At 34.4% G+C, this 26637-nt stretch overlaps 1 protein-coding gene across 2 annotated transcripts in view; it reads right to left on the minus strand.

Annotated features, from left to right (window-relative positions):
• LOC148951857 (Fanconi anemia group M protein-like) overlaps positions 1–26637 on the minus strand; it is a 69882-nt gene that overhangs the window by 12056 nt on the left and 31189 nt on the right. Inside the window, exons 5-8 of one of the 2 annotated variants that reach the window (XM_089089369.1) lie at positions 23914–24254; positions 21699–21858; positions 19888–20103; positions 4–193 (exon numbers count right to left, since the gene is read on the minus strand). In XM_089089369.1, coding sequence (XP_088945495.1) covers positions 4–193; positions 19888–20103; positions 21699–21858; positions 23914–24254 — 907 coding nt within the window. Of the gene's footprint in view, positions 1–3; positions 194–19887; positions 20104–21674; positions 21859–23913; positions 24255–26637 lie in introns of both variants that reach the window. The other variant, XM_089089368.1, reaches the window with a different exon arrangement.

Here is a 26637-nt window from a genome sequence, read left to right on the forward strand (position 1 = left end):
TACCTTGCCAAAAATGCTTTAATCGACTTGAAATATTTGACTAAAGACAGAGCTGTAATAAAAGGTACACCGGGAATACAGAGGAAAAAATTAACCATATATTCTTCTTTGCCAGATAAGGAAAAATCCTTGGTACCATAACCTTTGTGACTTTCACGCTTTGCTAAGAAGCCTATAATAGCAGCAGATTCATCTATAAATGAAGAAAAAATACTTTATTTCCCGAGAAGACGAACATCAGAGAGTTCATATTAAGGAGCTAGCATAGATTTATGCTTTTTTCAGGTTTTTCAGGTTTACATTACGTATTTTATTAGGCAGTTTTTTTGTACCTTTTTTTTCAGTTTTCACTTGCTACGGGGGGTGAAAAACAGGTGAAAAATGGTGAAAAACAGATTTTTCAGGTTTACAGCATTTCTTTAGATATTTTTTTTTCTCTGGCCATTTTTTTAGTTTTCCCTTGCAACTAGGAATGAAAAACTGGTGAAAAACGGTGAAAAACAGCTTTTTTCAGGTTTGAGGCATTCTATTAGGTTTTTTTTTCAGTTTTGACTTGCTACAGGGAGTGATAAACAGGTGAAAACAGTGAAAACAGATTTTACAGATTTACGCCATTTTATTAGTTTTCTTTCACGGAGTTTTTTTTTCAGTTTTCACTTGTTACAGGGGGGGGGGGTGAAAAATACGTGAAAACAACTTTTTCAGGTTCACGGCATTTTATGCTACGGGGGGGGGGGGAGGGACAGGTGAAAAACTTAAAAACAATTTCGGGTTTACGGCATTTTATTAGGTAATTTTTTTCATGACATTCTTTTTATTTTTTATTTTTTGTTTTCACTTGCTACGGGGGATGAAAAACAGGTGAAAAACAGCTTTTTCAGATATAAGGCATTTTATAAGGAAGTTTTTTCACGACGGTTTTTTTAGTTTTCACTTGCTACGGGGAGGGGGGAGTATATAAGAGGAGGAATAGTGAACCTCCAGCTAAGGATATTCTACCATTTAGATTAGAATAGTGTCTTCGCTATGCTTCCCAGCCATTCCATTCCAGAAAAGGTGACAACAAAGTGCCATTTACGTAGGAGTTGTAAGACGAATTTATAAGAGGCAATAGCTTTTAGTCAAACCAGTAAACATCTTTCGGCGATCCTGCGGTATCCTCCAAGCCCTAGTAAGAGAAAATTTAAACTTAGCAAACTATGTAATGCTAAGGGTTATTGCTGAATGTTTTTTTTTTAGTAATGATTGATTTGAATGTCCTTGCATCCTCCCACCCCATTTGGGGACGACCTGCTTTTCGTTTGGCTCTGGACGGTTCACCGACAAGGACAGTCTTTGGCAATCTGTCATCCTACATCCACAGAACATTTCATAGCCATCTCAACCTTTCTCACATTATAGCCCTATAAGGCGGGACTGAACCACATTTTTCGTAGAGGTTACTGTTTGAGATACGGTCAGTCAGTCGGATAACCAAAGCAATCCCTAGGCAATTTCTCTGGAAAACATCTAACAAATCCACCTCCATTTTTGGAGCACTTCATGCTTTGGAACCATACTTAACTCCCGTCACCACTTTAGCTTCCAATATTCTAATCTTGGTTTGCAGAATTATATGCCTATTCTTCCAAACTTTTTTCAACTGTGAAAAAACACCCCGGGTCTTGGCTAGGAAAGCAAAGCTGTCCAAATGAACAATCTTCTTGTTACCCAACATCATCTTTTCACTTTCACTTAGTCCTAGTCTTAGCAATTTATTCTTCTTGACATTAATTTTCAAACCTATTTGCACCTTGAACTCACAAAACCCTTAAAACTTCATTCATTTTTCTAATAATTTCATATAGGATGCTTAAATCACCAGTAAAATCTAAGTCTAGGAAAGTTTTACTTCCCCATTTGACACTGTGTTCTCCCATTACCTTTACTGTGTTAATTAGAACATCGTCCATCAAAATGATCCATACAAATGGGTATAGAACTCAACCCTGCTTAACTCCTGATTTAATAGAAAACCAGCTACTGAACTCATTTCCTGCCTTGGCCGCAGCAATTTTAGTCTTCAAAATTCTTGTTGAAACTAAGATAAGCCTGCATAATTCAAGCATTCAAACAAACGGGTCAGTTTTCTTTAGCGTATCTTTACCTTTATGGTACTATATGGCTCATTTTTCAGTTTTCACTGTCATTTTCACCTGATTTGGAAAAATTGGCTCCAACTTAACCCCCCCCCCTTCGGATATTGACGAAGTTACGCCACTGGTTTTCAGATTATTTTCAAAACCAATAAATTTGTTTTCGTAATAAAGTTTTTACAATAGACATATCGAAATAATATTTATCATGCCTGAATAAGTAATTAATGGTAATTTTCTAACTAGACAGTTTTTTTTTTCAAAACGTGTTTTTAAACTTTTGGTTACTTATTGGCCGTGGTTCGGATTTTACTAGGCTGCAGCTATTGCTACAACCATGATAGCGGGTCTAGATAGATCATTATGAATGTAATGAAAAGTTCACACACACTGGTAAAATGGTCTCTCAGCCAGCAAAAGGGCCATGGAAAAACGGTGAATGGTCAAAATAGTATACTCTATGGAGTACTGTATAAAAGGAATAGTGATATATTAAAAGCCCATTATAATAGTATAATAAATCAATAGAATATAATAGCAAAAGAATGTAACGATAAACATTAGAGAAATGGTTTACATAAATATCAACATGTAAAACCATGATGAAAAAAAAAAGATTCATGATTTTTTGCTTGATTGGGGAGAAAAGGTTCATATTAGTACTTTTCAAGTCAAGTAAATGTTTTAACGAATGGGGGTACTGAACATGCCATAAATGATAATTGAAATTCATTGTAAGCTTGCTAACTAAATGTACAGGAGTAAGGATAACGGGGAGAAAGAGGAAAGAGACCCGTTAAGATGTGATTTCAGGTAAAGATATTTTTAAACACGACACCTATGTAACCGTAACTTCAAACAATGTTTAAGATTCCAAAAAGTCCAAAGAGTGCGAAGAAAAGATAGGGAAGAAAAAACAGTCAAAGACATTTACTTTTACTCCGTAAAATCCTAAATTTACTCCTTAAAACATAAATTTAAAATGGGTTGTATTTTTTTTAATTCATTTTCACCATTTTATTTCACGCTGAGCCAAAAATACAAGAACAACTCTGACAAAAGGCCTTATTTGGGAATTTATTGCGCATTTTTAAATCAGCCTATTTCTGCATACTGACCTAGCTAGGCCTGTTTTATTTTTTTATATAACACAGTTTTAAAACAGAACAATCCGAAAAAACAGAAAAGAAAGATGAAAAAATCGAACAGCTTTGTTAAGAGGACCCATTGCCTCTGTAGCTCTAAGAGAACGATGAATCTATGCAATCAATTATAAAATCTCTATTGCAAATAAAACAATAAAATGCTAATTAAAGTGACACAGTTTTCTGAGCAGCAGAGGAAGCGAGGGAAAACTAAGTCAGGCCTCTCTTTAGATGAAGCAACAGAAAAGAAAGATAAAAAATCGAACAGCTTTATTAAGAGGACCCATTGCCTCTGCAGCTCTAAAAGAACGATGAATCTATGCAATCAACTATGAAATCTCTATTGCAAACAAAACAATAAAATGCTAATTAAAGCCACAGTTTTCTGAGCAGCAGAGGAAGCGAGGGAAAAATAAGTCAGGCCTCTCTTTAGATGAAGCAACAGAAAAGTAAGATAAAAAATTCGAACAGCTTTATTAAGAGGACCCATTGCCTCTTCAGCTCGATGAGAACGATAAATATAAGCAATCAACTATAACATCTCTATTGCAAATAAAATAATAAAATGCTAATTAAAGCGACACAGTTTTCTGAGCAGCAGAGGAAGCGAGAGAAAAATAAGTCAAGCCTCTCTTTAGATGAAGCAACAGAAAAGAAAGATAAAAAAATCGAACAGCTTTATTAAGAGGACCCATTGCCTCTGCAGCTCTATGAGAACGATGAATCTATGCAATCAATTATAAAATCTCTATTGCAAATAAAACAATAAAATGCTAATTAAAGCGACGCAGTTTTCTAAGCAGCAGAGGAAGCGAGGGAAAAATAAGTCAGGCCTCTCTTTAGATGAAGCAACAGAAAAGAAAGATAAAAAAATCGAACAGCTTTACTAAGAGGACCCATTGCCTCTGCAGCTCTAAGAGAACGATAAATCTATGCAATCAACTATAAAATCTCTATTGCAAATAAAATAATAAAATGCTAATTAAAGCGACACAGTTTTCTGAGCAGCAGAGGAAGCGAGGTAAAAATAAGTCAGGACTCTCTTTAGATGAAGCAACAGAAAAGTAAGATAAAAAAATCGAACAGCTTTATTAAGAGGACCCATTGCCTCTGCAGCTCTAAGAGAACGATGAATCTATGCAATCAACTATAAAATCTCTATTGCAAATAAAGTAATAAAATACTAATTAAAGCGACGCAGTTTTCTGAGCAGCAGAGGAAGCGAGGGAAAAATAAGTCAGGCCTCTCTTTAGATGAAGCAACAGAAAAGAAAGATAAAAAAATAAAACAGCTTTATTAAGAGGACCCATTGCCTCTTCAGCTCTAAGATAACGATGAATATATGAACTAAATTATAAAATCTCTATTGCAAATAAAACAATAAAATTCTAATTAAAGCGACTCAGTTTTCTGAGCAGCAGAGGAAGCGAGGGAAAAATAAGTCAGGCCTCTCTTTAGATGAAGCAACAGAAAAGAAAGATAAAAAAATCGAACAGCTTTATTAAGAGGACCCATTGCATCTGCAGCTCTAAGAGAACGATTAATATATGAAATCAATTATAAAATCTCTATTGAAAATAAAAAAATAAAATGATAATTAAAGCGACGCAGTTTTCTGAGCAGCAGAGGAAGCGAGGGAAAAATAAGTCAGGCCTCTCTTTAGATGAAGCAACAGAAAAGAAAGATAAAAAAATCGAACAGCTTTATTAAGAGGACCCATTGCCTCTGCAGCTCTAAGAGAACGATTAATCTATGCAATCAACTATAAAATCTCTATTGCAAATAAAATAATAAAATGCTAATTAAAGCGACACAGTTTTCTGAGCAGCAGAGGAAGCGAGGGAAAAATAAGTTAGGCCTCTCTTTAGATGAAGCAACAGAAAAGAAAGATAAAAAAATCGAACAGCTTTATTAAGAGGACCCATTGCCTCTGCAGCTCTAAGAGAACGATGAATCTAAGCAATCAATTATAAAATCTCTATTGCAAATAAAACAATAAAATGCTAGTTAAAGCGACTCAGTTTTCTGAGCAGCAGAGGAAGCGAGGGAAAAATAAGTCAGGCCTCTGTTTAGATGAAGAAACAGAAAAGTAAGATAAAAAATCGAACAGCTTTATTAAGAGGACCCATTGCATCTACAGCTCGAAGAGAACAATGAATCTATTCAATAAACTATAATATCTCTATTACAAATAAAGCAATAAAATACTAATTAAAGCGACGCAGTTTTCTGAGCAGCAGAGGAAGAGAGGTAAAAAAAAGTCAGGCCTCTGTTTAGATGAAGCAACAGAAAAGTAAGATAAAAAATTAAAACAGCTGGATTAAGAGGACCCATGGCCTCTGCAGCTCGATGATACCGATGAATCTATCCAATCAATTATAAAATATCTATGGCAAATAAAACAATAAAATGATAATTAAAGCGACGCAGTTTTCTGAGCAGCAGAGGAAGCGAGGGAAAAATAAGTCAGGCCTCTGTTTAGATGAAGCAACAGAAAAGAAAGATAAAAAAAAATCGAACAGCTTTATTAAGAGGAACCATTGCCTCTGCAGCTCTAAGAGACCGATGAATCTATACAATCAACTATAAAATATCTATTGCAAATAAAATAATAAAATGCTAATTAAAGCGACACAGTTTTCTGAGCAGCAGAGGAAGCGAGGGAAAAATAAGTCAGGCCTCTCTTTAGATGAAGCAACAGAAAAGAAAGATAAAAAAAATAGAACAGCTTTATTAAGAGGACCCATTGCCTCTTCAGCTCTAAGAGAACGATTAATCAATGCAATCAACTATAAAATCTCTATTGCAAATAAAAAAATAAAATGCTAATTAAAGCGACGCAGTTTTCTGAGCAGCAGAGGAAGCGAGGGAAAAATAAGTCAGGCCTCTCTTTAGATGAAGCAACAGAAAAGAAAGATAAAAAAAAATCGAACAGCTTTATTAAGAGGACCCATTGCCTCTACAGCTCTAAGAGAAAGATTATTCTATGCAATCAATTATAAAATCTCTATTACAAATATAACAATAAAAGGATAATTAAAGCGACGCAGTTTTCTGAGCAGCAGAGGAAGCGAGGGAAAAAAAAGTCAGGCCTCTCTTTAGATGAAGCAACAGAAAAGATAGATAAAAAATCGAACAGCTTTATTAAGAGGACCCATTGCCTCTGCAGCTCTAAGATAACGATGAATCTATGCAATCAATTATAAAATCTCTATTGCAAATAAAACAATAAAATGCTAATTAAAGCGACGCAGTTTTCTGAGCAGCAGAGGAAGCGAGGGAAAAATAAGTCAGGCCTCTCTTTAGATGAAGCAACAGAAAAGAAAGATAAAAAAATCAAACAGCTTTATTAAGAGGACCCATTGCCTCTGCAGCTCTAAGAGAACGATGAATCTATGCAATCAATTATAAAATCTCTATTGCAAATAAAACAATAAAATGCTAATTAAAGCGACGCAGTTTTCTGAGCAGCAGAGGAAGCGAGGTAAAAATAAGTCAGGCCTCTCTTTAGATGAAGCAACAGAAAAGAAAGATAAAAAAATCGAACAGCTTTATTAAGAGGACCCATTGCCTCTGCAGCTCTAAGAGAACGATGAATCTATGCAATCAACTATAAAATCTCTATTGCAAATAAAATAATAAAATGCTAATTAAAGCGACACAGTTTTCTGAGCAGCAGAGGAAGCGAGGGAAAAATAAGTCAGGCCTCTCTTTAGATGAAGCAACAGAAAAGAAATATGAAAAAATAGAACAGCTTTATTAAGAGGACCCATTGCCTCTGCAGCTCTAAGAGAACGATGAATCTATGCAATCGACTATGAAATCTCTATTGCAAATAAAATAATAAAATGCTAATTAAAGTGACACAGTTTTCTGAGGAGCAGAGGAAGCGAGGGAAAAATAAGTCAGGCCTCTCATTAGATGAAGCAACAGAAAAGAAAGATAAAAAAATCGACCAGCTTTATTAAGAGGACCCATTGCCTCTGCAGCTATAAGAGAACGATGAATCTATGCAATCAATTATAACATCTCTATTGCAAATAAAAAAATAAAATGCTAATTAAAGAGACGCAGTTTTCTGAGCAGCAGAGGACGCGAGGGAAAAATAAGTCAGGCCTCTCTTTAGATGAAACAACAGAAAAGAAAGATAAAAAAATCGAACAGCTTTATTAAGAGGACCCATTGCCTCTTCAGCTCTAAGATAACTATGAATCTATGCAATCAATTATAAAATCTATATTTCAAATAAAGCAATAAAATGCTAATTAAAGCGACGCAGTTTTCTGAGCAGCAGAGGAAGCGAGGGAAAAATAAGTCAGGCCTCTCTTTAGATGAAGCAACAGAAAAGAAAGATAAAAAAATCGAACAGCTTTATTAAGAGGACCCATTGCCTCTGCAGCTCTAAGAGAACGATGAATCTATGCAATCAATTATAAAATCTCTATTGCAAATAAAACAATAAAATGCTAATTAAAGCGACACAGTTTTCTGAGCAGCAGAGGAAGCGAGGGAAAAATAAGTCAAGCCTCTCTTTAGATGAAGCAACAGAAAAGAAAGATAAAAAAATCGAACAGCTTTATTAAGAGGACCCATTGCCTCTGCAGCTCTAAGAGAACTATGAATCTATGCAATCAATTATAAAATCTCTATTGCAAATAAAACAATAAAATGCTAATTAAAGCGACGCAGTTTTCTGAGCAGCAGAGGAAGCGAGGGAAAAATAAGTCAGGCCTCTGTTTAGATGAAGCAACAGAAAAGAAAGATAAAAAAATCGAACAGCTTTATTAAGAGGACCCATTGCCTCTGCAGCTCTATGAGAACGATGAATATATGCAATCAATTATAAAATCTCTATTGCAAATAAAGCAATAAAATGCTAATTAAAGCGACGCAGTTTTCTGAGCAGCAGAGGAAGCGAGGGAAAAATAAGTCAGGCCTCTCTTTAGATGAAGCAACAGAAAAGAAAGATAAAAAAAATCGAACAGGTTTATTAAGAGGACCCATTGCCTCTGCAGCTCTAAGAGAACGATGAATCTATGCAATCAACTATAAAATCTCTATTGCAAATAAAATAATAAAATGCTAATTAAAGCGACACAGTTTTCTGAGCAGCAGAGGAAGCGAGGGAAAAATAAGTCAGGCCTCTCTTTAGATGAAGCAACAGAAAATAAAGATAAAAAAATCGAACAGCTTTATTAAGAGGACCCATTGCCTCTGCAGCTCTAAGAGAACGATGAATCTATGCAATCAACTATAAAATCTCTATTGAAAATAAAAAAATAAAATGCTAATTAAAGCGACACAGTTTTCTGAGCAGCAGAGGAAGCGAGAGAAAAATAAGTCAGGCCTCTCTTTAGATGAAGCAACAGAAAAGAAAGATAAAAAAAATCGAACAGCTTTATTAAGAGGACCCATTGCCTCTGCAGCTCTAAGAGAACGATGAATCTATGCAATCAATTATAAAATCTCTATTGCAAATAAAACAATAAAATGCTAATTAAAGCGACACAGTTTTCTGAGCAGCAGAGGAAGCGAGGGAAAAATAAGTCAGGCCTCTCTTTAGATGAAGCAACAGAAAAGAAAGATAAAAAAATCGAACAGCTTTATTAAGAGGACCCATTGCCTCTGCAGCTCTATGAGAACGATGAATCTATGCAATCAATTATAAAATCTCTATTGCAAATAAAACAATAAAATGCTAATTAAAGCGACGCAGTTTTCTAAGCAGCAGAGGAAGCGAGGGAAAAATAAGTCAGGCCTCTCTTTAGATGAAGCAACAGAAAAGAAAGATAAAAAAATCGAACAGCTTTATTAAGAGGACCCATTGCCTCTGCAGCTCTAAGATAACGATAAATCTATGCAATCAACTATAAAATCTCTATTTCAAATAAAATAATAAAATGCTAATTAAAGCGACGCAGTTTTCTGAGCAGCAGAGGAAGCGAGGGAAAAATAAGTCAGGCCTCTCTTTAGATGAAGCAACAGAAAAGAAAGATAAAAAAATCGAACAGCTTTATTAAGAGGACCCAATGCCTCTGCAGCTCTAAGAGAACGATTAATCTATGCAATCAAATATAAAATCTATATTGAAAATAAAACAATAAAATACTAATTAAAGCGACGCAGTTTTCTGAGCAGCAGAGGAAGCGAGGGACAAATAAGTCAGGCCTCTCTTTAGATGAAGCAACAGAAAAGAAAGATAAAAAAATCGAACAGCTTTATTAAGAGGACCCATTGCCTCTGCAGCTCGAAGAGAACGATGAATCTATGCAATCAATTATAAAATCTCTATTGCAAATAAAACAATAAAATACTAATTAAAGCGACGCAGTTTTCTGAGCAGCAGAGGAAGCGAGGGAAAAATAAGTCAGGCCTCTCTTTTGATGAAGCAACAGAAAAGAAAGATAAAAAAATCGAACAGCTTTATTAAGAGGACCCATTGCATCTGCAGCTCTAAGAGAACGATGAATCTATGCAATCAATTATAAAATCTCTATTGCAAATAAAACAATAAAATGCTAATTAAAGCGACGCAGTTTTCTGAGCAGCAGAGGAAGCGAGGGAAAAATAAGTCAGGCCTCTGTTTAGATGAAGCAACAGAAAAGAAAGATAAAAAAATCGAACAGCTTTATTAAGAGGACCCATTGCCTCTGCAGCTCTAAGAGAACGATGAATCTATGCAATCAACTATAAAATCTCTATTGCAAATAAAATAATAAAAAGCTAATTAAAGCGACACAGTTTTCTGAGCAGCAGAGGAAGCGAGAGAAAAATAAGTCAGGGCTCTCTTTAGATGAAGCAACAGAAAAGAAAGATAAAAAAATCGAACAGCTTTATTAAGAGGACCCATTGCCTCTGCAGCTCTAAGAGAACGATGAATCTATGCAATCAACTATAAAATCTCTATTGCAAATAAAAAAATAAAATGTTAATTAAAGCGACGCAGTTTTCTGAGCAGCAGAGGAAGCGAGGGAAAAATAAGTCAGGCCTCTGTTTAGATGAAGCAACAGAAAAGAAAGATAAAAAAATCGAACAGCTTTATTAAGAGGACCCATTGCCTCTGCAGCTCTAAGAGAACGATGAATCTATGCAATCAATTATAAAATCTCTATTGCAAATAAAACAATAAAATGCTAATTAAAGCGACGCAGTTTTCTGAGCAGCAGAGGAAGCGAGGGAAAAATAAGTCAGGCCTCTCTTTAGATGAAGCAACAGAAAAGAAAGATAAAAAAATCGAACAGCTTTATTAAGAGGACCCATTGTCTCTGCAGCTCTAAGAGACCGATGAATCTATGCAATCAACTATAAAATCTCTATTGCAAATAAAATAATAAAATGCTAATTAAAGCGACACAGTTTTCTGAGCAGCAGAGGAAGCGAGGGAAAAATAAGTCAGGCCCCTCTTTAGATGAAGCAACAGAAAAGAAATATAAAAAAATAGAACAGCTTTATTAAGAGGACCCATTGCCCCTGCAGCTCTAAGAGAACGATGAATCTATGCAATCGACTATGAAATCTCTATTGCAAATAAAATAATAAAATGCTAATTAAAGTGACACAGTTTTCTGAGCAGCAGAGGAAGCGAGGGAAAAATAAGTCAAGCCTCTCTTTAGATGAAGCAACAGAAAAGTAAGATAAAAAAATCGAACAGCTTTATTAAGAGGACCCATTGCCTCTGCAGCTCTAATATAACTATTAATATATGCAATAAATTATAAAATCTCTATTGCAAATAAAAAAATAAAATGCTAATTAAAGCGACGCAGTTTTCTGAGCAGCAGAGGAAGCGAGGGAAAAATAAGTCAGGCCTCTGTTTATATGAAGCAACAGAAAAGAAAGATAAAAAAATCGAACAGCTTTATTAAGAGGACCCATTGCCTCTGCAGCTCTAAGAGAACGATGAATCTATGCAATCAATTATAAAATCTCTATTGCAAATAAAACAATAAAATGCTAATTAAAGCGACGCAGTTTTCTGAGCAGCAGAGGAAGCGAGGAAAAAATAAGTCAGGAATCTCTTTAGATGAAGCAACAGAAAAGAAAGATAAAAAAATCGAACAGCTTTATTAAGAGGACCCATTGACTCTGCAGCTCTAAGAGAACTATGAGTCTATGCAATAAACTATAAAATCTCTATAGCAAATAAAATAATTAAATAATAATTAAAGCGACTCAGTTTACTGAGCAGCAGAGGAAGCGAGGGAAAAATAAGTCAGGCCCCTCTTTAGATGAAGCAACAGAAAAGAAAGATAAAAAAATAGAACATCTGTATTAGGAGGACCCATTGCCTCTGCAGCTCTAAGAGAACGATGAATCTATGCAATCAAGTATGAAATATCTATTGCAAATAAAATAATAAAATGCTAATTAAAGCGACACAGTTTTCTGAGGAGCAGAGGAAGCGAGGGAAAAATAAGTCAGACCTCTCTTTAGATGAAGCAACAGAAAAGTAAGATAAAAAAAATAGAATAGATGTATTAAGAGGACCCCTTGCATCTGAAGATAGATGAGAACTATTAATAAATGCAATCAATTATAACATCTCTATTGCAAATAAAGAAAGAAACTATTATTAAAAGCTACGAAGTTTTCTAAGAAGAAGAGGACGAGAGGAAAAACTAAGACAGGCCTCTGTGTTGATGAAACAACAGAAAAGAAAGATAAAAAAATCGAACAGCTTTATTAAGAGGACCCATTGCCTCTGCAGCTCTAAGAGAACGATGAATCTATGCAATCAATTATAAAATCTCTATTGCAAATAAAACAATAAAATGCTAATTAAAGCGACGCAGTTTTCTGAGCAGCAGAGGAAGCGAGGGAAAAATAAGTCAGGCCTCTCTTTAGATGAAGCAACAGAAAAGAAAGATAAAAAAATCGAACAGCTTTATTAAGAGGACCCATTGCCTCTACAGCTCTAAGAGAACGATGAATCTATGCAATCAATTATAAAATCTCTATTACAAATAAAACAATAAAATGCTAATTAAAGCGACGCAGTTTTCTGAGCAGCAGAGGAAGCGAGGGAAAAATAAGTTAGGCCTCTGATTAGATGAAGCAACAGAAAAGTAAGATAAAAAAATCGACCAGCTTTATTAAGAGGACCCATTGCCTCTTCAGCTCTAAGAGAACGATAAATATATGAAATCAACTATAACATATATATTGCAAATAAAGCAATAAAATGTTAATTAAAGCGACGCAGTTTTCTGAGCAGCAGAGGAAGCGAGGGAAAAATAAGTCAGGCCTCTCTTTAGATGAAGCAACAGAAAAGAAAGATAAAAAAATCAAACAGCTTTATTAAGAGGACCCATTGCATCTGCAGCTCTAAGAGAACGATGAATCTATGCAATAAATTATAAAATCTCTATTGCAAATAAAACAATAAAATGTTAATTAAAGCGACGCAGTTTTCTGAGCAGCAGAGGAAGCGAGGGAAAAATAAGTCAGGCCTCTCTTTAGATGAAGCAACAGAAAAGAAAGATAAAAAAATCGAACAGCTTTATTAAGAGGACCCATTGACTCTGCAGCTCTAAGAGAACGATGAATCTATGCAATCAATTATAAAATCTCTATTGCAAATAAAATAATAAAATGCTAATTAAAGCGACACAGTTTTCTGAGCAGCAGAGGAAGCGAGGGAAAAATAAGTCAGGCCCCTCTTTAGATGAAGCAACAGAAAAGAAAGATAAAAAAATAGAACAGCTTTATTAAGAGGACCCATTGCCTCTGCAGCTCTAAGAGAACGATGAATCTATGCAATAAACTATTAAATCTCTATTGAAAATAAAATAATAAAATGCTAATTAAAGCGACACAGTTTTCTGAGGAGCAGAGGAAGCGAGGGAAAAATAAGTCAGGCCTCTCTTTAGATGAAGCAACAGAAAAGAAAGATAAAAAAATAGAACAGCTTTATTAAGAGGACCCATTGCCTCTGCAGCTATAAGATAACGATGAATCTATGCAATCAATTATAACATCTCTATTGAAAATAAAACAATAAAATGCTAATTAAAGCGACGCAGTTTTCTGAGCAGCAGAGGAAGCGAGGGAAAAATAAGTCAGGCCTCTCTTTAGATGAAGCAACAGAAAAGTAAGATAAAAAAATCGATCAGCTTTATTAAGAGGACCCATTGCCTCTGCAGCTCTAAGAGAACGATGAATCTATGCAATCAATTATAAAATCTCTATTGCAAATAAAACAATAAAATGCTAATTAAAGCGACGCAGTTTTCTGAGCAGCAGAGGAAGCGAGGGAAAAATAAGTCAGGCCTCTCTTTAGATGAAACAACAGAAAAGAAAGATAAAAAAATCGAACAGCTTTATTAAGAGGACCCATTGCCTCTACAGCTCTAAGAGAACGATGAATCTATGCAATCAATTATAAAATCTCTATTGCAAATAAAACAATAAAATGCTAATTAAAGCGACACAGTTTTCTGAGCAGCAGAGGAAGCGAGAGAAAAATAAGTCAGGCCTCTCTTTAGATGAAGCAACAGAAAAGAAAGATAAAAAAATCGAACAGCTTTATTAAGAGGACCCATTGCCTCTGCAGCTCTAAGAGAACGATGAATCTACGCAATCAATTATAAAATCTCTATTGCAAATAAAACAATAAAATGCTATTTAAAGCGACGCAGTTTTCTGAGCAGCAGAGGAAGCGAGGGAAAAATAAGTCAGGCCTCTCTTTTGATGAAGCAACAGAAAAGAAAGATAAAAAAATCGAACAGCTTTATTAAGAGGACCCATTGCATCTGCAGCTCTAAGAGAACGATGAATCTATGCAATCAACTATAAAATCTCTATTGCAAATAAAAAAATAAAATGCTAATTAAAGCGACTCAGTTTTCTGAGCAGCAGAGGAAGCGAGGGAAAAATAAGTCAGGCCCCTCTTTAGATGAAGCAACAGAAAAGAAAGATAAAAAAATCGAACCGCTTTATTAAGAGGACCCATTGCATCTGCAGCTCTAAGAGAACGAAAAATATATGCAATCAACTATGAAATCTCTATTGCAAATAAACAAATAAAAAACTAATTAAAGCGACACAGTTTTCTGAGCAGCAGAGGAAGCGAGGGAAAAATAAGTTAGGCCCCTCTTTAGATGAAGCAACAGACAAGAAATATAAAAAAATCTAACAGCTTTATTAAGAGGACCCATTGCCTCTTCAGCTCTAAGAGAACGATGAATCTATGCAATCAATTATAAAATCTCTATTGAAAATAAAACAATAAAATGCTAATTAAAGCGACACAGTTTTCTGAGCAGCAGAGGAAGCGAGAGAAAAATAAGTCAAGCCTCTCTTTAGATGAAGCAACAGAAAAGAAAGATAAAAAAATCGAACAGCTTTATTAAGAGGACCCATTGCCTCTGCAGCTCTAAGAGAACGATGAATCTATGCAATCAATTATAAAATCTGTATTGCAAATAAAATAATAAAATGCTAATTAAAGCGACACAGTTTTCTGAGCAGCAGAGGAAGCGAGGGAAAAAAAGTCAGGCCTCTCTTTATATGAAGCAACAGAAAAGAAAGATAAAAAAATCGAACAGCTTTATTAAGAGGACCCATTGCCTCTGCAGCTCTAAGAGAACGATGAATCTATGCAATCGACTATTAAATCTCTATTGCAAATAATAAAATAAAATGCTAATTAAAGCGACACAGTTTTATGAGCAGCAGAGGAAGCGAGGTAAAAATAAGTCAGGCCTCTCATTAGATGAAGCAACAGAAAAGTAAGATAAAAAAATCGACCAGCTTTATTAAGAGGACCCATTGCCTCTGCAGCTCTAAGAGAACGATGAATCTATGCAATCAACTATAAAATCTCTATTGAAAATAAAAAAATAAAATGCTAATTAAAGCGACTCAGTTTTCTGAGGAGCAGAGGAAGCGAGGTAAAAATAAGTCAGGCCTCTCTTTAGATGAAGCAACATAAAAGTAAGATAAAAAAATCGAATAGCTTTATTAAGAGGACCCATTGCCTCTGCAGCTCTAAGAGAACGATGAATCTATGCAATCAATTATAAAATCTCTATTGCAAATAAAACAATAAAATGCTAATTAAAGCGACGCAGTTTTCTGAGCAGCAGAGGAAGCGAGGGAAAAATAAGTCAGGCCTCTCTTTAGATTAAGCAACAGAAAAGAAAGATAAAAAAATCGAACAGCTTTATTAAGAGGACCCATTGCCTCTACAGCTCTAAGAGAACGATGAATCTATGCAATCAATTATAAAATCTCTATTGAAAATAAAATAATAAATTTCTAATTAAAGCGACGCAGTTTTCTGAGCAGCAGAGGAAGCGAGGGAAAAATAAGTCAGGCCTCTCTTTAGATGAAGCAACAGAAAAGAAAGATAAAAAATTCGAACAGCTTTATTAAGAGGACCCATTGCCTCTGCAGCTCTAACATAACGATGACTCTATGCAATCAATTATAAAATCTATATTGCAAATAAAACAATAAAATGCTAATTAAAGTGACGCAGTTTTCTGAGCAGCAGAGGAAGCGAGGGAAAAATAAGTCAGGCCTCTCTTTAGATGAAGCAACAGAAAAGAAAGATAAAAAAATCGAACAGCTTTATTAAGAGGACCCATTGCCTCTGCAGCTCGAAGAGAACTATTAATCTATGCAATCAACAATAAAATCTCTATTTCAAATAAAACAATAAAATGCTAATTAAAGCGACGCAGTTTTCTGAGCAGCAGAGGAAGCGAGGGAAAAATAAGTCAGGCCTCTCTTTAGATGAAGCAACAGAAAAGAAAGATAAAAAAATCGAACAGCTTTATTAAGAGGACCCATTGCCTCTGCAGCTCTAAGAGAACGATGAATCTATGCAATCAACTATAAAATCTCTATTGCAAATAAAATAATAAAATACTAATTAAAGCGACACAGTTTTCTGAGCAGCAGAGGAAGCGAGGGAAAAATAAGTCAGGCCTCTCTTTAGATGAAGCAACAGAAAAGAAAGATAAAAAAATAGAACAGCTTTATTAAGAGGACCCATTGCCTCTGCAGCTCTAAGAGAACGATGAATCTATGCAATCAACTATGAAATCTCTATTGCAAATAAAATAATAAAATGCTAATTAAAGTGACACAGTTTTCTGAGCAGCAGAGGAAGCGAGGTAAAAATAAGTCAGTCCTCTCTTTAGATGAATCAACAGAAAATAAAGATAAAAAAATAGAACAGCTTTATTAAGAGGACCCATTGCCTCTGCAGCTCTAAGAGAACGATGAATCTATGCAATCAATTATAACATCTCTATTGCAAATAAAACAATAAAATGCTAATTAAAGCGACACAGTTTTCTGAGCAGCAGAGGAAGCGAGGGAAAAATAAGTCAGGCCTCTCTTTAGATGAAGCAACAGAAAAGAAAGATAAAAAAATCGAACAGCTTTATTAAGAGGACCCATTGCCTCTGCAGCTCTAAGAGAACGATGAATCTATGAAATCAATTATAACATCTCTATTGCAAATAAAACAATAAAATGCTAATTAAAGCGACGCAGTTTTCTGAGCAGCAGAGGAAGCGAGGGAAAAATAAGTCAGGCCTCTCTTTAGATGAAACAACAGAAAAGAAAGATAAAAAAATCGAACAGCTTTATTAAGAGGACCCATTGCCTCTACAGCTCTAAGAGAACGATGAATCTATGCAATCAATTATAAAATCTCTATTGCAAATAAAACAATAAAATGCTAATTAAAGCGACACAGTTTTCTGAGCAGCAGAGGAAGCGAGGGAAAAATAAGTCAAACCTCTCTTTAGATGAAGCAACAGAAAAGAAAGATAAAAAAATCGAACAGCTTTATTAAGAGGACCCATTGCCTCTGCAGCTCTAAGAGAACGATGAATCTATGCAATCAATTATAAAATCTCTATTGAAAATAAAACAATAAAATGCTAATTAAAGCGACGCAGTTTTCTGAGCAGCAGAGGAAGCGAGGGAAAAATAAGTCAGGCCTCTCTTTAGATTAAGCAACAGAAAAGAAAGATAAAAAAATCGAACAGCTTTATTAAGAGGACCCATTGCCTCTGCAGCTCTAAGAGAACAATGAATCTATGCAATCAATTATAAAATCTCTATTGCAAATAAAACAATAAAATGCTAATTAAAGCGACGCAGTTTTCTAAGCAGCAGAGGAAGCGAGGGAAAAATAAGTCAGGCCTCTCTTTAGATGAAGCAACAGAAAAGAAAGATAAAAAAATAGAACAGCTTTATTAAGAGGACCCATTGCCTCTGCAGCTATAAGAGAACGAAGAATCTATGCAATCAACTATAAAATCTCTATTGCAAATAAAATAATAAAATGCTAATTAAAGCGACACAGTTTTCTGAGCAGCAGAGGAAGCGAGGTAAAAATAAGTCAGGCCTCTCTTTAGATTAAGCAACAGAAAATAAAGATAAAAAAATAGAACAGCTTTATTAAGAGGACCCATTGCCTCTGCAGCTATAAGAGAACGATGAATCTATGCAATCAACTATAAAATCTCTATTGCAAATAAAAAAATAAAGTGCTAATTAAAGCGACGCAGTTTTCTGAGCAGCAGAGGAAGCGAGGGAAAACTAAGTCAAACCTCTCTTTAGAAGAAGCAACAGAAAAGAAAGATAAAAAAATCGAACAGCTTTATTAAGAGGACCCATTGCCTCTGCAGCTCTAAGAGAACGATGAATCTATGCAATCAACTATAAAATCTCTATTGCAAATAAAACAATAAAGTGCTAATTAAAGCGACGCAGTTTTCTGAGCAGCAGAGGAAGCAAGGGAAAACTAAGTCAAACCTCTCTTTAGAAGAAGCATTGTGTTATGTAGCACTTTAATATTTTATAATATTTAATATTAAAATATTTAATATAATATTTTAATATTTTATGTGACGATTCTTTGACTAGATTAAACTGTTTTCAAGTACTATAAAATATTTAATCTTATCTTTACCTTTATAGTACTATAAAAACTACTATAAAGATAAAAATTAATCTTTAAACAGTCCTTTGGCTTCCTCCTTTACCTTCATACTCTGTACCTCTATGCCTCAAAATGTGTCATCAGATACATCATCAAAATATGTCTATTAAATCTAAAACTTCCAAGATTTTCTTTATTGAGGGATTAGAATCAAATATGTATTAGAACCAACTTGGAAAAAACTAAATCAAAACTTTATCAACCATTAAGGAGGGTGATATTAATAAGGAGGTTCCACTATTAAGGAGGGTGGCTTCATTTAATTTAAATCGTATGAAAATAACAGGCGCATACTAAAAATTTGAAGAAATAAGAAAAACGCAAAGAATTTCCACTTTAAAAGATCTGAGGCCGAACTGGCCAGCCATGACAGAAAACACAAAGAAAAAAAAATTAATAAGAGAAACGGGTCTATGGCCAGTAAATGAAAACGAAGAAAAAAAACAAACAAAAATATTTCGCCCGTATCAAACAAGGCGTCTTCAGCAGTTATTTTTGTGAGGTGGTTCCACGAAGGTAGCTCCAAATTCTAAATTTTAAGCAATTGTATAATATATTTTTAGATGAGTCTACTTTAGTTTTATGTATATTTTTTAGTTTTAGTTTATTTTTTTCTCTACGCTTACGACGCCTTGTTTGATACGGGCGAAATATTCGTTTTTTTTCTTCTTTTTCATTTACTGGCAATAGACCCGTTTGTCGTATTTATATTTTTTGTTCTTTGTGTTTTTAATTTCCACTTTGAATGTCATCCACATGTCTTCAAGAGAATCCCTGGATAAAAATAGTTCTTAGAGTTCCAATCATACCGCCCCCCCGCCCCCCCAAATTAAGCAAAGAGACGCTGTTTCCTTATCAGCAGAGGAAGGGTGGGAAAACTATTTCAAACCCAACATATGATGTATTGAACAATATTTAACAGTTTACAATTTTATGTGATAATTACTTATTTAGAAGAAACTTGCTTTAAGGAAAATATAATGTAGAACTGCTTAATATTTGAAGAGGGATTTCCCCACTTACACCTTCACCACTATACTTTGTATCTCTATACCCTAACATCAAAACACTGCTATTAAATTTAAAATTGTTAAGATTCTTGGTTTACTGAGTGATCAAAACCAATAATGTATTAGAACAGAGTATGTAAAAAAAAAATACAAGAAATTTACCACCCACCAAGCAGGGCCGACTTTTGTTTAATTTACATCTTATAAAAATAACTGGGTCACACCAAAAATTTGAAGAATTAAGTAAACGCAAAGGATTCCCCTTTAAAATGATATCCACATGTCTCCACAAAACTTCGCGGATAAAAAATAGGTCTTAGAGTTCCAATTACACCCCCGCCACCACCAAATTAATTTCCAAAATTCGGCAACAATTTTACGGCAGGTGGATGGCAATTCATTAAACTTAGAATTGAGATCGAACGGCTGAAATTAACTTACGAGCTAGAATAGAAATAACGAGTATTTGCACTGCCAAGTTTGCATTTAGTTAGTTAAGAGCTTCATTTATATCCCCCTCCCACCCCCCATCGAATTAATTTCCAAAATTCGGGTACAAGTTTATAGCTTATGTCCATATAGAAATACACTAAACTTTATGCTTAGAATTAAGACTGAACAACAAAATATACCTTGCGAGCTAGAATGGAAGATACGAGTATTGGCACTGCCAAGTTTTGTATTTAGTTTTGCCAGGTACTTTGTTAAGGGTTTCATCTTGGGCTTGTTTTTAGGGTCTTTGGAGCGTTCTAGTTCTACCAACAATATAGGTCTTTCAAACTGCATATTCAATTTCTTCACTTCATCAGCCATCCAAGTCACAGATTGAGGCGAACCGTTTGAAAAATCTATAAAAAGCAAAAACGAAATCATCACAATATCTAACTTCGTATAATCAGTAATGTCAGTAACTCACAGCGAGTCAAAACCTGAGAGCAATCAAGTGATGCCATGCTACTGGTGACTAAGAAGCTTCAAAGATACAACAATCTAACCTAAAGCATCAATATGTTTATAGGTGTTTCATTAGGTATTCTGTTATCAACAGAAATACATTTTGTTTCTTTTTTTATGTCTGAAAGAAAACAGACATTCCTTATTATTAGCGAGTCAAAACCTGAGAAAAATCAAGTGATGCCATGCTACTGGTGACTAAGAAGCTGCAAAGATACAACAATCTAACCTAAAGCATCAATATGTTTATAGGTGTTTCATTAAGTATTCTGTTATCAACAGAAATACATTTTGTTTCGTTTTTTATGTCTGAAAGAAAACAGACATTCCTTATTATTAGCGAGTCAAAACCTGAGAACAATCAAGTGATGCCTTGCTACTGGTGACTAAGAAGCTTCAAAGATACAAAAATCTAACCTAAAGCATCAATATGTTTATAGGTGTTTCATTAGGTATTCTGTTATCAACAGAAATACATTTTGTTTCGTTTTTTATGTCTGAAAGAAAACAGACATTCCTTATTATTAGCGAGTCAAAACCTGAGAACAATCAAGTGATGCCATGCTACTGGTGACTAAGAAGCTTCAAACACAACAACTGGTGACTAAGAAGCTTCATACAACAATCTAACCTAAAGCATCAATATGTTTATAGGTCTGTCATTAAGTATTCTGTTATCAACAGAAAATACATTTTGTTTCGTTTTTTATGTCTGTTTTTTTTTTCGTCAACGCTAAAGGGGCTTCATTAATAGCTAATTTTTATTTCTCCGTAATTTTTGTAACAAGGTGCAATTTTTTACAAAAACTGCATCTTTATATACCAGGTGATATAACTCACCTATTTCACAAGAGATGATACAATTTGAACAGTTGTTTTTCTAGAAATGACGTACCCTATAATAGTTCTACACTATCATCAACAACTGAAATAAATCATTTTTATACATCTTTACAAGGCCGTACCCAGGCAGGAGGGGGGGACCCCCCCCCAAAAAAAATGTTTGTCTGACGCGTAAAAATGTAACAAAAAGCAATTTTTTATGCGTTTTTTGAGTTTTTGTTTTTTAGCATAAAACCCCCTGAAAAAAAATCTTCGAGTACCCCCCCCTCCCCAACCGGGAAAAAAAAACCTGGACACGGCCTTGTATCTATCAGTAGCAGCAGTGGTAGTAGCAGTGGTAGTAGCAGTAGTAGTAGCAGCAATAGTAGTAGTAGATCTGGGAGTTCCAACTTAATACCCTCAGCAGTTCCTGAGATATTGCTGATACGCTCTTTCGACAACCTGCAAGCACAACCTCCATTTGGAAGTAGTTTTCTATTCCCAAATACTTGCCCTAACAATTTCCACATACTATCTCATTCTGTTCCTGAAAAATTCAACTTTTTGATATGAAAAAACGTTATACCTTCAGGCTAAAGATTTTGGATAACCTAAATTCATAAAAAAAAAACAGAGACATTACCCGAGAAGGATACCCTGGTTATACCCATTCGTTTGCTGACTATAATATCGCTGCCATCAAGTGGGACAACTTTAACATCACAACCATTTTTGAACTGCAAATCTGAGACCAATCCAGGGGCACGGCAACTTAAACGACTAGAGACTATCACCAAAGGGGAGTCGCTGATTAAGCTCTTGGTAGCCTAAAAACAAAAGCCTAAAATTCAACGGTGGAAGCAGCAGAGACTAATTACATCAAAGCTTAGTTAAAACGAAACTAATTTAAGTACAATAGTTATCTAAGTTACATGGTCGATACTAAGTTTTACTGATTAAAATTTATTATTTATTAGTTATTAGTAATTTATTTATTAGTTTTATAATTGTATTTAATAGTAATTTATTTAAGAATTAAGAATTCTCGTTATTTATTGTGGGAAAACAATGCAGCATAACATTTAAGGCAACGTAGGTTCCACCTGGTTCTTTAGGCTTTGATCAAGGAAATAAAATGCATTATTAATAAATCATAATATATTATAATATCCTAATATATATTAGGATTCATAAATGTTAATAATAATATATATTAATAATATATAATAATATATTATAATCTCCAAATAAATATCACTTGTTAATCTCCTTATATATATTAGTATATATTAATAACAATAATATATATAAATAATACATAAAAATAAAACTAATGTATATTAATAATCTCTTAATACAGGTTTACCCGCGTAATATTTTTGTTCATACGAGACAAATAAATAAACAGCGTTTTCAGTCTCGGGCGAAGTTCCTGTTAATACAGGAAATAAAAACACCCAAGTTCAAAATTCAAATCGCTTTTGTAATATTTGAGATGGTGTGACATTATTGAAAAAGTAAGCAGGTAAACAACTAATAAATAATTTATGCGTGACTAAAGCATAAAATATTTTCAGTTTCAGGAATGTATGTGATTCAACCCTCCCCCCCCCCAAAAAAAAAGAAGTGGGATCAATTGTCATATTGAACTTGTGTCGTGGCATACAGCGGGATCAATCATTATGTAATATTTATATCATGCCATACAGTGGGATCAATTGTCATGTATTAATTTTACTCAAAAAGTCTTTCAATGATGAAGTACTTAGTAAGTGAATTGGGGATTGTTATTTTATATAATTTATTTGTGCTTCGACCATATATAACATACTTTGTTTGGCTCAAATTGGTTTGACAGATTGCCAAAGATTGTACTTTTCGGCCAACCGTCTTGGGCTAAACGGAAAGTAGGTCGTCCTCGGTTGGGGTGGAAGGATGTCGCAAGGAAATATTTAAGGGAAATGGAAACTTCTTGGAAGGGTGTAAAGGGGGAGGCTTTAAACAGATTGGGATGGAGGAGGAGCATGCGTAGCTGTGTTGACCTCAGGCGGCTTGATGCTGCAATGAGATGTTAGTAACAGTAGCACTAGTTTTTCTCAGATTAGAGGCTTGTCTTCAAGCAATAAGCCAATTCAAAATTTGGCACTGGCGATGGTAAGTTTATCAAGGGGTCATTTTTAGAAGAGGCATCGGCAGTAAATATTCTCAATGAAGAAAATAATTTGGCCATTAAAAAAAAAAAAAAAATAAAAAATTAGAGAATTCACTAGAATAAATGGAAAAACAATATAGGCAAACAAATAGAACGTTGAGAAATCATTTATATTATGCATGAACAAGGAAGTAAATTTAGTCCATATCCTTTTTTTGTACAGAAAATGCCCAAGTAAACTGTAAAAGATTTAAAACACCATAAAAAAAGTGTCTTTTAGACATTTTTGAATCTTCAAGCCTTTTATAAGTTTCCAATGCTTGCAACTTTGACTATAACTAATATTCGCCCCAACTTTAAAATACTAATTACACACAATAATAACGAAATTTATAAAATCCTTGTTACTTATAACTTAGTGCATTTCCAAGATCTTATTTCCGATAGAAAGATTGATTCACTTTCACATGAAACCCTAACATTTAATGTTTTTCCGCAAAGCATTTCTGAGATACACCCGAAAGGGCCTGTGTACGGTCAGTTGAAGATGATATTTTAGTATCTTCTTCCCAATACCAATAAAAATCTTAAAAAAAAAAAAAAAAAAAAAAAAAAAAAAAAAAAAAACTTTATTTTTATCCAAGTAAAAATTCATTTTAGGAATTTTTATTTTTTTAAAGGTTTTTTTAATGTTAATAAAAGATCAGCGACATAGTTAAAGACTACTTACAATAATGGGTGAAAAATTTATTGTATTTTTTATATCTGATATAAAATTCACTTCTTTATTCCTACTGGTTTCTCCTTCATTCCAACTGCTTTCAGTGGTGCTATTTTCGCCTGAAATTAATTTGGCATCTAGGGGCCTTGTTCTGTCTTCCAGTCCAGACTTGCTCACTTCCCTTTGTATACTTTGTCTAAACTTCTGTTGGAGGTCCTTCTGCCTTTTGAGACGTTGTTGTCGAGCTTCAAGAAAATTTGCAGAGGAGTTCAAAATGGGCGAAATCTTGGAATTGTTACCTAAATTTCTTTGAACGTTCGATTCACTTCCCTGTTTCTCACTATCACTCTCTGGAAAATAAGAAATAGTAAGATGAACGCCTTGGCTTAGTTGGACGTAGATATGCAGATTCAATTAAGCCCAACAATACTTATTCCTCCATGTTACTACCACCGTTCAATAGAGTCTTATCTGCAGAAGTACTCCGTGAGATTCAAGCTCTAACTGTCCAATTCAGAAGTAAATAGGAAATATCAAATAGTTCCTGATACCGATACCGATGTCAATTGATCCCCAGAGTCTCAATTCGGGTGCGATTCCTGATTTCAGCTCTTAACCGAAGTGAATGTGCTACACTATCTAAGTATTTTTCTTTGTCAACCTTTAGTAGGGATTGCGGGAGGTGAGAGCCCCTTCTAATAAAGATTCATTCTAAATCGCTTTAAGCTTAATTATTATATACTTTTATATTTACTTACCCTGTTATAGCACTGTGAATTGATGGCAATACGAGGCATATTTTGACAATATGGGGGCCCGGTGTTCGATCCCCGCCGCAATAAGGCTCGATCCGTATACGCCAGTAATGCCTCTGAAGGATCTATAACCTTTTTTAATCCTTTCTATTTACTTAAACATTTGCCTTTCTGATTCCCCGATCAACAGGAAAAATAAGTTCTTAATCAAGTAAAATTCGTATGTCAAAAAATTGCATTTTCTCCTTAAATTTGGTAACAACTAGAATTTCCACCGCAATCCTTTGCGGTGGATATTCGTAATCCTTTGCGGTGGATATTTAAACCCTATACTGCATACTAAAACCCTAAAAATCCTCTCTTAAAGCAATTCGAGGCAGACATACAGAGACCATCGATTCAATCAAATTAGAATATTAAATTTAGAAAAATGGGGAGGGGAAATGGCATAGAACGAGATGAAGAGGGATAAGATAAATAGAAATAGAAAGAAACAAAGAAATAGAAAAATATAAAGAAACAGAGATAGAACAAAGAAGGAGGAAGATAGAGGGAAAGAGAGATAGAAAGAGGGAAAGAAAGAGACAGAGAGAAAAGGGAAGAAAAACAGAGAGAAAGAGAGATAGAGAGAGAGAGGGGAGAGAGATAGAGAGAGAGACCTAGAGAGAGAGAGAGAGAAAGGGGGAGAGAAAGAGAGAGAGAGAGAGAGAGAGAGAGAGAGAAACAAAAGGAAGTAGAAAGTCACTTTGGTTTCCACGACCTAAAGATAGGTCCAAAAGCGCAGGCATACAGTATTAAAGCTCTATTTTATGGATGATTTTCACCCCTTTTACGATACGCCGTTGACATGTCCCTTATACTTCAAGAAATATAACCAGGTACGAAGCTATATGCTTCAAACTTAGGATATTTAAAAAAAATCACAATTGTTATATCTTTGACACTTTGTTCTTTTCTTGAATGAATATTTGCCTGTTTTCTCCGTCTAGAATACTTTGCCCATTGTGTAAAAAGAGATTTTATCCTTATGTAGTAGACAGCTTTCGGGTTCTAACTCTACAACTTGAGCATTTATAGCATATTCCTTACTCTCAAAACCGGTAATTATATTCATTATTTATTTTTCAATATAAAAAATAGAAAATATTTTTAAATATTGTCAGTAAAGGCCAGTGACTCTCCTTTACTCTTTAATCACCAACTATGATTTTTAGTTTATTTTCAAATCTGATTTTAAGTGATAATCATGCCTTATGCTTCAAACACCATTTTTGTCTCTTTAATCACCTTTTTTTGAATCTCCTGTTTTTATTTACTCTCACTTTGATTAATATTGCCTCATCCTGCAAGGAATTTTGACCAACCAAACCACACCTTCCCTTTCCAACACTAATCAATTTAGATGAATTTCATATTTTTCATTTATCTTTCTTTTTCCAAATACTAATGAAAGCAATGAGATTAACAAGACAGACAAAGAGAATCTCAATAAAAAATTTCAGCGTATTCAAAACCATAAAAGGATAAAATAACTCACCTCAGACAGTCCAAGAAGGCCTTAAGTCATAAAACGAGACATTAACCCATAATTCAAGAACGAAACACAAATATAGAAACTGAACACCCTTAACCTACCAAAGAATATCTAGAATATGAAACTCAGTGTGCCAGGCGCTAGATTCACTAAATTCAAACAAGCAATCACACTGAAAGCCGAAATCTCCCAGCTTTATACAGGAAAGTCTAAAAATTCATTTTCACAAAAGACCACAAAAAAAAAACCCATCAAGTTAACACGAGTGAAAAAAGAACGACTGTCACAGGCAAAAAAAGACACACTCCTCCTCCAAAGCAGGCGATTTAAGCAAAACAAGGTTACGGATATAACTCAACATACCACAAGCCCTGACCTATGTATGCTCCTGTTCTGCCTCTCAATTTTGTTGACTATTTTAAACAATAATTATACATCTCATAA

This window comes from Artemia sp. Qi Xiang Cuo, chromosome 5 (assembly GCF_049724085.1).
Source record: "Artemia sp. Qi Xiang Cuo chromosome 5, ASM4972408v1, whole genome shotgun sequence".
Classification (NCBI taxonomy): domain Eukaryota; kingdom Metazoa; phylum Arthropoda; class Branchiopoda; order Anostraca; family Artemiidae; genus Artemia; species Artemia sp. Qi Xiang Cuo.